This window comes from Chlamydotis macqueenii, chromosome 14 (assembly GCF_036417535.1).
Source record: "Chlamydotis macqueenii isolate bChlMac1 chromosome 14, bChlMac1.mat, whole genome shotgun sequence".
NCBI classification, from domain to species: domain Eukaryota; kingdom Metazoa; phylum Chordata; class Aves; order Otidiformes; family Otididae; genus Chlamydotis; species Chlamydotis macqueenii.
Window position 1 is genome coordinate 2,761,139 of NC_141569.1, and position 12,552 is coordinate 2,773,690.

Sequence of the window (12,552 nt, forward strand, 5' to 3'; positions counted from 1 at the left end):
GCTATGGACACCACGATCTCCTCACTGGAGTGTGTCAGGGTCTGCCCTGCCCTTCCCCAAAAATGCCAGCCTGGATCACACCAGGGCCACCACAGCCCTGCCACCCTCAACCCAGAGACTTGGGGGGCCCCAGGACAGGGGTGCCCCAAGAGCATCCCCACTGCTGGAGCCAGGCTGGGGCTGAACCACCATCCCGCAGGCAGCCTCAGCACAGCGGCAGCATCGCTTTTCCCACCGGAATAAACACTACTCATTCAGAAGAAACAATTTTATTATTTTTTTTCCCAAAGAAAAAAAGCAATATAAATATTAGAGTATAAAACTTGCGTGTAACACATCGACATTGGTCTATATGGGTATAAGAAGGATATAAGCATATATATAATATATAAGTATAATTCAATTAGACACATTGAAAGGGCAAACGTGTTTCATTTCACGGACACTCGGAGCACAGATCACATGGAAAGAAGATACAGAGAAAAGTGAAAATACTGGTGTCCACAAATTAGTTACCGAGATTAAAAATAACACATCACTAAATACACGACACTCGCTACGCTACCTCAGTTTGTAGATTAAAAAGAAATATAAAGACTACGATTCAGCTACAGCATTTCAGGGTTGGGGGGGGGGTCAGGTGGCAGCTGCAGGGGACAGGGTGGGACCCGCTCCCAGCGCAGCCAGCGCCGGAGGTGGCCAGGTCCGGATGAAACACGGCAGACGCTCCTGCTGCCCTGGGTTTGGGGAGGGGGCAGCAATGGGGTGACCACGCTGCAGCCTGATGGAGGGGGTTGTATCTGCTCGGGTGAGTTATGTGCTAGTGATTAAAAAGGGGAAAAAAAACAACACAACTCCCCGCCCGGGAAACCCGGCGCGGCCCCTTCCTGGCCCCTCTCCTCCCTCTGGTTACGCAAAACTCCCCTCTGCCTCCCTGGGGGACTCAGACCTGTTTGGACATGGGAAGCCGACCCAGTGCAAGGGTGATGGGCACATGGAGAAACTCTATTTCTCATCCTTCCATTCCTTTCCAGGGGGGTGGAAAGCCCAAAGCCAGTGACAGCATCACCTCCTCCACGATGGCCTGGCGTGGTCCCATGCGAGCCAAAAGCTCACTGGCTTTGCAGCATCGCCCAGCTCTCACCCCCAGCTCTCAGGTCCCTCCTCCGGTTCCGGTCCCCAGGCGCCACCAAACCAACTGTCACTTACTCGGTCACCAACTCTGAACCAAAGCCATGCACTGGCAGCTCTGCGGATCTCACCCCTTTGGGTGACACTCCAAATAACCCCCTTCTTTGGGGTCCACACCCCAAACAAGAAGCAGTGAGTCTCCCCATCCCACTTGACAGATCCCACCCCCCACCCCCCCAAACCCCAAGGCAGCCCCAGCACAGAGGCTGGGGCGTCTGCCGGCGTGTTCACACCACGTGGCGTGGGCATGCGAGGACTTCTCTGGGTCCATGGAGCTAACTGCGCTAGTGCAGGTGTGAGGTGAGGGACGTGCATGCAGACGCGGTGTGCAGAAACGTGAAGCATCGTCCCCCCATCCCCTTGGCGGGGACTGGGCCAGACAGCTGGCTGGCCGCAGGGGAGTGAGACTCTCTTAGCTTTAATTCCAGAAGAACATAGACTGTACATATAAATATTTACCGCAAGGAAAGGATGAGATGTGTCTGCTATTCGGAGACCCCTAGAACCGCTGGGGCAGCTGCTGCACACCTCGGCACGCTCCTCATTGAATTCCCTACCTCTCAGACATCAGGAGGGGTTTTTGTCTCATATTTCAGGCCATCAGTGGTTGCACTTAAAAAAAAAATGTTTAGGATGCAGCTTTGCCATATTCCCTTTGACTCATGCAATATAAACACTTACTTATTTTTTTTTTCTGGGTTACAGGTAAGCAGGAACTGAAGCACTCCCTACCAACTTCTCAGCAACAAACCCATCGCTATAATTAACTGGGGGTGAATTTTACTAATGGAAAGTTTAAGAACAAAGAACTGAAGCATGAACTCTAAGCTAGGAACTTCCTTTTCCCTTCCAAAAAATGATCAAAGGTCTGTAAATTAAAAGATCCGCATTAAAATTATTTACACTGGGCAAAGCCGAGCACAAGCCTCGTGCCTTCCTCAGACTATCTGGGAGCAAATCGGATTCAAAGACGTGGCAGAAGACCTTCCGCCCTTGCATATTCAAAGACCCGAGGGATCGTATAAAACATTAGCAAGTATTCACAGGGCACTTGTTTGCGTTCGGTTTCGCTTCCGGATTGGTTTTCATCATGAGATCTAACAGCAGCGAGACCCTGCTCCTAGCTCTGATGATGACGAGATACATTCGCAGTGTTTCCTACTTTTTGCGCCATTAAAAAAAAAAAAAATTCACATTCGTCCTCCGGCCCGGGATGTGGTTTGAGGGAATGCTGGAGCCGGCTGCCCTGTAGCTCTAAGGTCTCCTTCTTCTTCTCTACTTCTTCTCCTTCTTCCCGGATTTCTTCTTGTTGCCTCCCGAGGAGCTAGCACTTTTGGCATCGCGCTTGCCAGCGGCGTTGGTGAGGGTGGCGGTGCTGCCTGGGATGTAGACATTCTGCCGGTAATCGGGGACGTGCTGCAGGGTGAACTGGGGCCCATAGCGAGCGCTCAGCCCCATGGTGCCCGTCCCACCGCCCAGGGTCGAGTTGCCGTCAGTAGCTTCTGCGGGGGAGACCGGAGGGTGGGGGGGAAGAGAAGGGCGAGTTGTTAACGCTGGCCAGAGCCCATGCAAAGCCCCAGTCATCCCAAAAGGCTCCCACTGGGTGTCAAACCCAGACCTCAGTGTCAAACCCAGACCTCGGTGCCACCAACCTTCAATCCCACCCCTCATTACCCTTCAGCGCTATGGCTCTGCAGAGCTTCTATCTCACATCATCGCTAAAGGTTTGGGATTTGGGACTGCCCAGGGTAGGCCTGTCCCTCCCTGTCTGCCCGCCGCTGTCTGCTCTGCCCCCCTCCCCGGCTGCCTCCTTCACAGAAAAAAACATCCCCCCCTCCGAAAGCAGCCCGTTACAAACATATTGTACAGCCATGACCATTAGTAATGCATTAAGAGAAATCCGATTTTTTTTTTCCATTGCATTTAAAACCCTGCCCCCAGCATCTCTCCAGCCAAGTTTACTCAGGGAGCAGAGCACACGAGATGAGAAAGAAAATCCCTCCCCTGCAGTACCACAAAATGGCTCTAGGAAGCCGAGCACGAAGCAAATCAATGCTGAAGCGCATCCGATGGTCCAGATCTGGGAAGAGGGGGAGGGGAAAGCAAATTCATTCCTGCCATGCCGCAAAGCCCCAGCATGGAGACAGCAAGCGTGGAGGCGGGGAAGGGCGCCGGGCCCCCCTGGGATGCTGGGAACAGCTGGAAACAGGGGGGATGCAGAGGCAGAAGGAGAAATGAGTTCGGGGGGGCCGCAGCGCTGGGAATAAAGAAAAACAACGAGCAGAGATGGTGGGCTGGTCCCCTTGTGTTTCTCCTCTCTCCAGACCAGATCTGTGCACGCCTCCACGTTGCCTTTGCTTTCCCCTGCGCAGATGGAGGTGGCTAAGCCGGCCAGAAAACCAGACAAAAAGCCCGGCCACATCCCACCAGCCCCCTGAAATACCGCTGTGTACACATCCCCTGGCAGGGGTCGGAAGTATGAAGCAACTGCAGTTTGAGGAGTTACAGCTGCTCTGCCGGAGCAGGCAGAGGAAAAGGCATAGGGAGTCGGAAAACAGGCAGGATATTGTGCGCTGAGGACGGGGGACGTGCAGAGCGGTGCGCAAACACAGCGAAACACTGTAGGAAATGCCATTTTGCTTTCCGCTGTGGAAGCATTCACCGGGAGAACTTCTCTGCAGCCTCCATTAAATGGGTCCCAGAGCTGGCTCTGGGGACCTTGGTCTGCAGGAGATGTGCACATACAGTGACATTTATCGCTCATCCTCACTCGCCTCAGCCACAACTCATTCCATTAACAACCAACTCAACCCCACATCCCTTGGGGTGCTATGAATGGGGACTGGAGATGTGCTGCCAGGTCAGGCTGCGGCCAGGCACCGGCTGGCAGGTGGACCACGGCCTCTGGCAGCGGGGAAGATGTTTTTTTCTGAGCTCCTCCAGCTGGATACAGCCCGGTTGGGGGCTTGGGCACCTTCCTGCTGGGTGCTGCTTGCCCTGCTCCCCCCAGCCCGGACGACCCCAGCTGCACCAGGGCAGTGAGGAGGCTGCGGGCTCCCAGCAGCATCCAGGACAACCGGTTTCCCGTGAACTTGTTTGCAGTCACAACACAGCATAGCTTTCACAGGGGAGAAAAAAAGCCTCCCATGAAGTTCCCAGGCTGCCAGTTGGTCCAGGTTAAGAGCAAAGGGCTGTTTCTAGGTAACACTGACATTAAGGCTGAAAAGAAGAGAGAACAGGGACAACAGAGGTTTATAAATGGGCACCGAGCCGCTCCTGCCAAGCAGGGCCCTTCAGCTCTCGTTGCTGGAAAGGTTACGCTCAGCCTTTACCGGCTGCCAGCCATTATCCCAAAGGGGCTTGAGGAGGAAAACAAGAATTCGGGCTTGGGCAAAAATAACAGCTAGTGCCTCCATCGCCCCCATCAGAAGAAGGGAGGAGAGGCCGGCTGGAGGCAGCCCCGGAGCATGTGCTGCCGCAGCTGCCGGCGGGGCTTTCGGGAGAACCCAATATAGCGCATCGGCCCCCGCCCCTAGGCAGCAGGGTTGGGGAGAAGGGTCTCCTCGGGCTGCCTTTCTGTCTGCTCCCCCACCATCTCATGGCACCCGTAGAAATTCTCACCAGCAGCCAGAGTATTTTAAGGACAGGATGTCTGCCCTTTAGTGTCTGCTGTCCTGGAGCATCTGTGCTCCTTTGTCTGTCTTAGCAGCCGGCACTGCCTCTTCAGATAGCTCAAAGCACTGGATTTCGTGTTGTTCCCAGCTCCAAGGGAGGAAGATCCAGAGGAAGGAAGCCAGAGAAGGGAGACAGAAGTACTACAGTAGGGTCGCAGCCCTGAGCTGGGGGGGGAGGGAAACAGCTCCCCAGGTGCTCCAGTGGGTGAACCATTGGGCAAGCAATTGGATCGACAGAGTGACCGGATCAGCAGAGAGGCTTGGCGTGGCAGGACCAGCTCTGCCTCTTGCTGAAAGGAAGGTTATTAACCCCCAGGATGGGCCAGGGATGCAGGCAGGGCATTGCCAGCCCCTTCCAGATGCTTGCGGAGCAGAGCAGCATCAAAGGAGCTTCTGCCTCCTGGGCGATCTCTGCTCGGTGTGGAGTCGAGCACGGGCTTGATGAGGTACAAGTCAGCATCGACTGCTCTGTGTGGGAGCGGCTCGCAGCCGGAGGAGGGGGTGAGCAAAAGGCACAGTGCCATCACCTGTGTCACTGTGTCCCACCTTGCCACCCCCGGAGCTGAGGAAACATTACCCAAGGACGCCCAGCAGGAAGCTTAATGGGCAATTAGCACGGTCCCTAATCAAAGGGTGCTCCAACCTGCACTATCAGCTTAATGAATTAGAGCAGAAAAGGAGGAGAGGACAGAGAGCCAGGGAGGCATGAAAACACAGTGCTGGTGCAAAAAGCTTGTGCCCCATCCATCGGACCAGCATGGTCAAGAAAACGATGGAGTGCACGGAGTTGTGGCTGCAGCAGGGAAAGCCCTTACCTAGTGGGTGGATCTGATTTAAATTTACCCCCCTGGGCACCCAGTGAAGCCAAGAGAGAGGTTAGGACTGCTTGAGACTTGTGGATTGGGGAGATTTGCTGCAACAGGGCCTGGGGCTATGTGGAAGTCGGTGTTTAACCTGGAAGGGAACCTCTCAGATCCTGGGGGCTGCTGGAGAGGCAGTCAGAAAAACAGCTTTATCTGTGAGCAAGGAAACTGGATCTGGAGGCACCGGGTGATGATAACCACGTGCAAGCCTGGAGGCTATTTTTCCATGGTCGTTTTTCAGAGCAGAGACACATTTTTGCATTGTCTCTTTCCTTTGAGTGTAAACAACTCCCTTGCCCAAGACCTTCGTCCCCTTCCCTGGCCACGGCAGCTGCATCTCCAGGCTGCCTGGCGTCTGCAGAGCAGCAAAGTTCGGCTGTAGCAGCTTTCCAAGAAAGCAACACCAAAGCCATCCCTCCTCCCCCAGATTCCTTCTCTCCCAGCAGCTCAAAGGAAACATCCAAAGCATTTTGCATGGGATTTTATGGCTGTGCTGTGGCTTCTACTTTTAAATCAAGGGGGGAAAAGACTTGGAGGTGTTTATAAATAAAGGCTGTATGAAAACCAGCCTCTTCATCCAGAGCACCGCACAGAGTGATAATTGCACTGCTTTTATATAAAGCCATGGAGACCGTGGGTGCACGGGAACACCCTGCCCTGCCCACCTCTTCCACACTGCACAGCCATAACCAGAACAAACCAACCTAAAATGACCCCAAACCAAACCCCAGCAGCTACAACTGCGAAGAACCAGCAGCGGACGGTGGGACAAACCCACCCACATCTTGGCGAAGGGACCCGGGGCGAGCAGGAAGCTAGCATCTCAGGACACAAGGCTTTTTGGGGATACTGAGTCAGGCATTTACTGTGTTCCTGGCCCAGCCTATGGCCACGAGCAAATCTTCCAGGCTTCCTACCTCCTCGCCTTACAGCGAGTTGCAACACAGCAGACATTTCATTTCCTGTGACATTCTGGAACCAAGTAGCGTACAACAACACATCTCAAGACTGGCTCTTTCACACAACACAACCCCGTCCCAAGCCAGATAACACTCTGCCCAGTACATAGGTAACACAGTTTGGGTGGAAGAGGTGCTGCTGTCTACAGCATGCCTGATGCTGGTGGCTATCTGGTATCTCCTCTGTGTGAATCCTTCCCAACCCCTCTCCTCTCCCGGGTAACACATAGCAGTGCTTTTTCACCAGCATCTGTTGAGGAAGGACTTTTGAAGCCACCCCAGTTAATCCAGAGAGATCAACCCCACCAGTGTCTTGTCTAACAGCCCACATCTGAGATCTCCGCGCGAAAGCAAGTGCCGTGGTTTTCCCACATGCGATGGAGACCAACCGTTTGCTGAAGCCAGGATCATGGCTTGGAGCATCTCTGTGTCAAACTGGTTGTTCGGCCAGGCTCCACCTTCCTCTCCATTCTGGGAGCTATGGGAAAAGAAAAGAAACAGCAAGTTACTGCAGCTCAGTAAGGAATAGGCACATCAGCGAGAATCAGAAGCCAAGGCTGCGGGCTTGTCTGCTGGCAGAGAGGAGTTTGCAGGCTTTAAATCCTTCTATTAAATAACACCTGAGTCAAAATGCTGTCAGAGGTCTCCATCACTCTCCAGGCTTTTTGAAGAATGACCACCACTACCAAAAGCACTTGGGGGCTCAGTGGTGCTTCCAGCAACCCCTACCTAACTCCTGCTGACTTCAGAGACAGCCAGCACCTCCTCACCTCAAAATTCCTGTAGGTGCCTTCCCACCAGTATAATACCACAAAAAAAATGCTGGTCCTGAAGTTCCAGAGCTGCATGCACCCTTGTGTGACCAGGTCCTCTGTTCCTTTTGCAGGTCATGTGAGTGGATGTTCCTTTCAGGCTGTTTCAGGCTACAACTCTGGTCTGCAGCTTCATTCATGAGACCAAGGGGGAGAAAACCCTGCGGTGTGATGAGATTTGGGATCAGCATGAAGCCAGCTGCCTAGCGCCATGAAACTTGCTCTGAAGGGAGTCCAAGAGGAGCCACCTGCTCTGCAAAGCCGGCAGCAAACAGTCCTGGGGAGGCTGGAGCACCGGGAGAGGAGAGAAGGGAGGTGGGTGCCCACCTTGGCTCCCTGGGACTGGCTGACACACCAGAGATCCGCCTGGGAATCCTCTGGGGATGCTACCAGGCTTTGATTAAGGAGGGTTTTGTGACCAAGGTTACAATCAGCAGTCTGTGCACAGTCTAACAAGCCCTGCATTCACATTTGCCAGGTGCCAGCTGTGCTCAGCCACTGCTCACTGGTGGTGGCGTTTCCCCTCCGGAAAGGTCAGGGATCCTCTCCCAGAGCCTCCCTGGAGCCTCACTGCTTCCAGCAGACAGACCTAAACGTAAGAAAGATGCAGAGAAACTCTTCAGCAGGGCCTTTTGTAACAGGACAAGGGGTAATGGTTTTAAACTAGAAGCAGGTAGATTTAGGCTGGATATAAGGAATAAATTGTTTATACTGAGGGTGGAGCACTGGCCCAGGTTGCCCAGAGAGGTTTCCCCATCCCTGGAAACATTCCAGGCCAGGTTGAACAGGGCTCTGAGCAACCTGATCTGGTTGGAGATGTCCCTGTTCCTTGCAGGGGAGTTGGACTGGATGGACTTTAAAGGTCCCTTCCAACCCAAACCCTTCTGTGATTCTGATTCCTAGGTCCTCCTCTGCTCTGACCCTAAGTGACCACATCACTCAGATCACTGGTCTCCCCTCTCTCAGCCCAGCGCTCTGACCACCCCAGCTCTTGCTGCCCACTGGGATGCCAGGCTCTGGGGTCTCCTGCTGGCAGCTCCGTGCTTGAGCACTTGGCACCCCATGTGCTGCAAATGCCAGCGCAGGCACTGCCGGTGCCAACTCATTGCCACATGCTGGGTGGCAGATGGGCTCTTCACCACCATACCAAGCATCCCATTGCCCAAGTCTCCCTGTTGGTTGCGCCTCCTGCAGCCCTCACACACAGGACAGGCTCAATATGGCCATTTTGGAAATGGGATGGGCCCACAGGCACATCCTTGAAGGCTGTATTTGCCACAGTGACCTTGTAGTGTGGGTGGCTCCTGTGTCTAGGTCACCACCCCAGCTCCATCAAAGCTCTGCAAGGAGTGAAGCCCTGAATGCAAAGAGCTTTCTCCATCCTCCCTGTGCATATCCTGCACACAGGAAGAAAAACTGCAGGTACACAGGATGGATAAGAGCGCCCGTGAGCTCAGATCAGGCCCCACATGGCCCTGCTTGGCCACACAGCTTGGTATGGACCCAGCAAGGGGGTCTATGTGGGCAAACTCCCTCTGAAACACAAGCATGTGTGTACGGACACTCCCAGGTACTCTGCTGAAAATCTGGTCTTAAGCACCTTGCCCAAAGACAAGCAGAACCTGTGCCAGGACCACACAACCACCCTTCCCCTGGTGTGGTGGCACCATTTCAAGAAGGTTTGCCCACCTCGCAAACTGATTTCAGCGCTTGCATGACGGTAGTGCCGAGACCCCGCAGATGCGTGTACTGCTGCCCTGCGCTCACTGTTGGGCCAGCAAGCAGCACACAGGCAGTCCAGGCAGCGAGGACAAGGAGGGGACAGCCCTGGGGCTGCAGCGGCTTGTTAATGTCACAAGGCAAGCTGGGAATAGAGCCCCGGGCTAGATCCAATAAAGGACTTAGGAACCTAAACCCCATTGCAAACCACAACACATTCAGCCACTGCTGGCAGCTGAGGTTCCCAGGTTTTTCAGCGTTGCAGGAAAGCTACCCCGAAACACCCCTGTGCCTCCCATCTGCTGGCCCTGGCTGTAGGGGCTGTCCTGGCACACTGATGGGATCTGGGGATGGGAAAAGGGAAAGCACAAGGAAGTGCCAAATCCAGTTGTTTTGTTGGTTTTTTTTTTTAATTGTAATATTCCAGTGGTTTGAACTCTGTTTTGAAATCAGAGATCCAAGCTCAACTCCCTCTTTGGCGCGGCAGTGCTGGCATCACATTTTCCACCTCCTGAAAGACTCCTTCCTCCCCTTCCGCCTCTCCTTCGGGCAACGGGCTGCACTGGACAGAAGCTCCTTCTGCCTTTTGTCAAAGCCGTGCCTGCGTGCCCTAGGACAGCAGGAATGCATGGAAGGAAAGGCTCACCCTGTGGTCTGGGCATTCACCTGGGAGGTACCACCAAGGCCACCAACCTCGCTGAGCTGCCTAACCAGGTGGTTCTCACTCTCTACCCCAAAGACCCTTGGCCCCACGACCACCACTGGGCACCAGACTTGCTGGGTTGGAAAGGTGGGGAAGAAGGGTCATGGTTAGTCCCTGCAGCTTGGGAGAGGTTTGAGTGATACAGTCCAACTCCTCTGGCACACGGCACAAGAGAAGCGTACCAAGAGGCATGTGGATCTTGTTCAGGTTGTTTTGACCTCATGTTTTAGAGGTGTGTGCCCCCAGGGAAGGGTGACCCTGCATCACCAATGAGCAGAGACAGGTTCATCCCCAGAAGACAGGGAGATGGGCAGCATTTCAGAGCTTTTTCTTTTCTTCTGGTCTTAGAGAGGGAGTGAGTACATTTGTACTCACATGGCGGACTTTACTGGTCCCAGTTATACCCCAGTGTCGGGGTGCAGCCAAAGCCCTACATCCCCTTAATGCCCTGTGGATCACAAAAACACAGACTGATTCAGATGGAGAGGGACATGAAGCACCCAGCCCATTAAGGGTAGCAAGGTCTTTGGTTCGACACCTCACTCAAAACAGGGCCAAGCTTTCAACTGGATCCAATTTTATATCAGATGCTCAAGCAGCCACACTTTCAGTATGAGATTTTTTTTTTCCATCTCTGCTCTCCTCTTCCAGTGTTTGACCACCTTTGGGTGAAAAACATTTCCTAATATCTAATCCAAATTTATCTTGTTGCAACATGTGCCCACTGACGCTAATCCTTTCACTGTGCACCTCTGAAGATAATAATGAAACCCTTCTCCTAGCTCTCACGCCTCCAAGCTGAAGCAGCTCTCTCAGACTCTCCTCCTCTGCCATAGGCTCCAGACCCCTGATCATTTTGGTGGCTCCTACATGACCATGTCTTTGTTGCCCAAAAAATGGGCATAGTGCTCCAAGTGTGGTCCCATAAGTGCCGAATTGAGGGCAACCATCTCTTCAACGGTTTTAAACTAGAAGGAGGTAGATTCAGACTGGATGTAAGGAAAAAATTTTTTACACTGAGGGTGGTGGAGCACTGGCCCAGGTTGCCCAGAGAGGTGGTGGATGCCCCATCCCTGAAAACATTCCAGGCCAGGTTGGCCAGGGCTCTGAGCAACCTGATCTGGTTGGAGATGTCCCTGCTCCTTGCAGGGGGGTTGGACTGGGTGGGCTTTACAGGTACCTTCCCACCCAAACCATTCTATGATTCTATGATTGTCTTGACCTGCTGACTATGATCTTACCAGTAAAATTACTGGGTTGCCATCACAGCAAGAGTACACAGGTGACTCATGTTCAACCTGATGGCCCTCAGGTCCTTCTCTGCAAATCTACTGCACCAGTGTTCCAAATTTTGCACAAACAGCCCCAAAGCTGTGTGCCTGCTCCTCATGATGACACGCAGAAAAGCTATTTTAGAAATGCCTTAGACTTGCAAAAAACTGCTATTGAACTCACTTCTCTACGCAGGAAATTCAGCTGCCTCAATTATTTGCAGTACAATCAGCCAGAATTCAGAGGCACAGAAAAAAAACAAGTGCTGTAATCTAAAAATGCCCCAAAAATAACTTCACGCTTTGGAAAAAGCGCACAGCTGATGACCAGATCTGGCCGTCTTCCATGGCCATAGGATGGAGTTGTGAATCAGAGCGGTGAATCACTGACACAACTACGAGCAGCCTGCCCTGCCCTGCTCCCCCCTGCCCGGGGCGGGCAGACCGCAGAGGCCCCCCTTGCAGCACTGCTCCTCACTCAGCCACAGCCTTGGGTGCCTGGAACGGGAGGGCTGGTTCCTATGGAAATGACTCCGTGGACTCACTGGTTTTAATACAAATGCCGTTGACTCAATAGGTTTTCTTCCAAAAACCCATCCCCCATAGGATAGATTTTTTTTTTCTCTGTTCAATTCTACTCCACACTTCAAAGCTCAGAAAAGAGCTGGCTTTCATTTTCGGGAACGTTTCCAGCACAGCTAAGACTGGAGGGAAGGAAGCAAACCCACGTTGGAGACAAACCCAGGGATGCAGCATCTTGGGAGGTTCAGAGCACAACGGACACGGAGCATGGGATGGGGGGCCGTGCCAGCAGCAGCAGGTACAGCCAGTGCACAACCTGAAAACGCCTTCTTTAAACCTGGTTACACGAAAATCAGGGAATGCCAAAATGAAAGGCATCACGAGGCTGCCCCATCACCCAGGACTTCAACAAGCATCCACCCCAACAGCGCGGACTGGACCCGTGTGCTTTGCCGACCAGAGATTTTGTGGCAGCCCTGGCTGCCACGTCCCTTTTTAACTTCCTTTTCAAGCGCAGAATTATTCATTTCCTTGCCGGGTTGCTATGGAGCTCATCACTATGGCAGCCAAAGCCCTTGCAAACATTTATTTGCACAACTGCCGAGTGGATTCCTGAAAAATTGTTTTCCTCGCTCTGCAGCTGGAAACACGAGCTGTAGCACCGCCACGATAAACTGAAGAAGTTTATTCGTGCCAGAGTGGTGCTGTCAGTGCCCCAGGGGCTGGAGAGGACAGCCCAGCACCCCACGGATGAGACCCCAGGGGTGCCTGGCAGGGCTTTGGGCAATGCTTGGCCTGGGAATTTTCCCAGGACACCCTCAGCATCTTCCCTCCTCTC

At 53.3% G+C, this 12,552-nt stretch overlaps 1 protein-coding gene across 8 annotated transcripts in view; it reads right to left on the minus strand.

Moving 5' to 3' along the window:
* Nucleotides 1-253: 253 nt before the first annotated feature.
* LOC104480979 (protocadherin gamma-A4-like) overlaps nt 254-12,552 on the minus strand; it is a 60,060-nt gene continuing 47,761 nt past the window's right edge. For all 8 annotated transcript variants that reach the window (XM_086758626.1, XM_086758628.1, XM_086758632.1 and 5 more), the window contains exons 3-4: nt 7,077-7,165; nt 254-2,693 (exon numbers count right to left, since the gene is read on the minus strand). In XM_086758626.1, the coding sequence (XP_086614752.1) occupies nt 2,467-2,693; nt 7,077-7,165 (316 nt within the window). In that variant the 3' untranslated portion in view covers nt 254-2,466. The remainder of the gene's footprint in view (nt 2,694-7,076; nt 7,166-12,552) is intronic.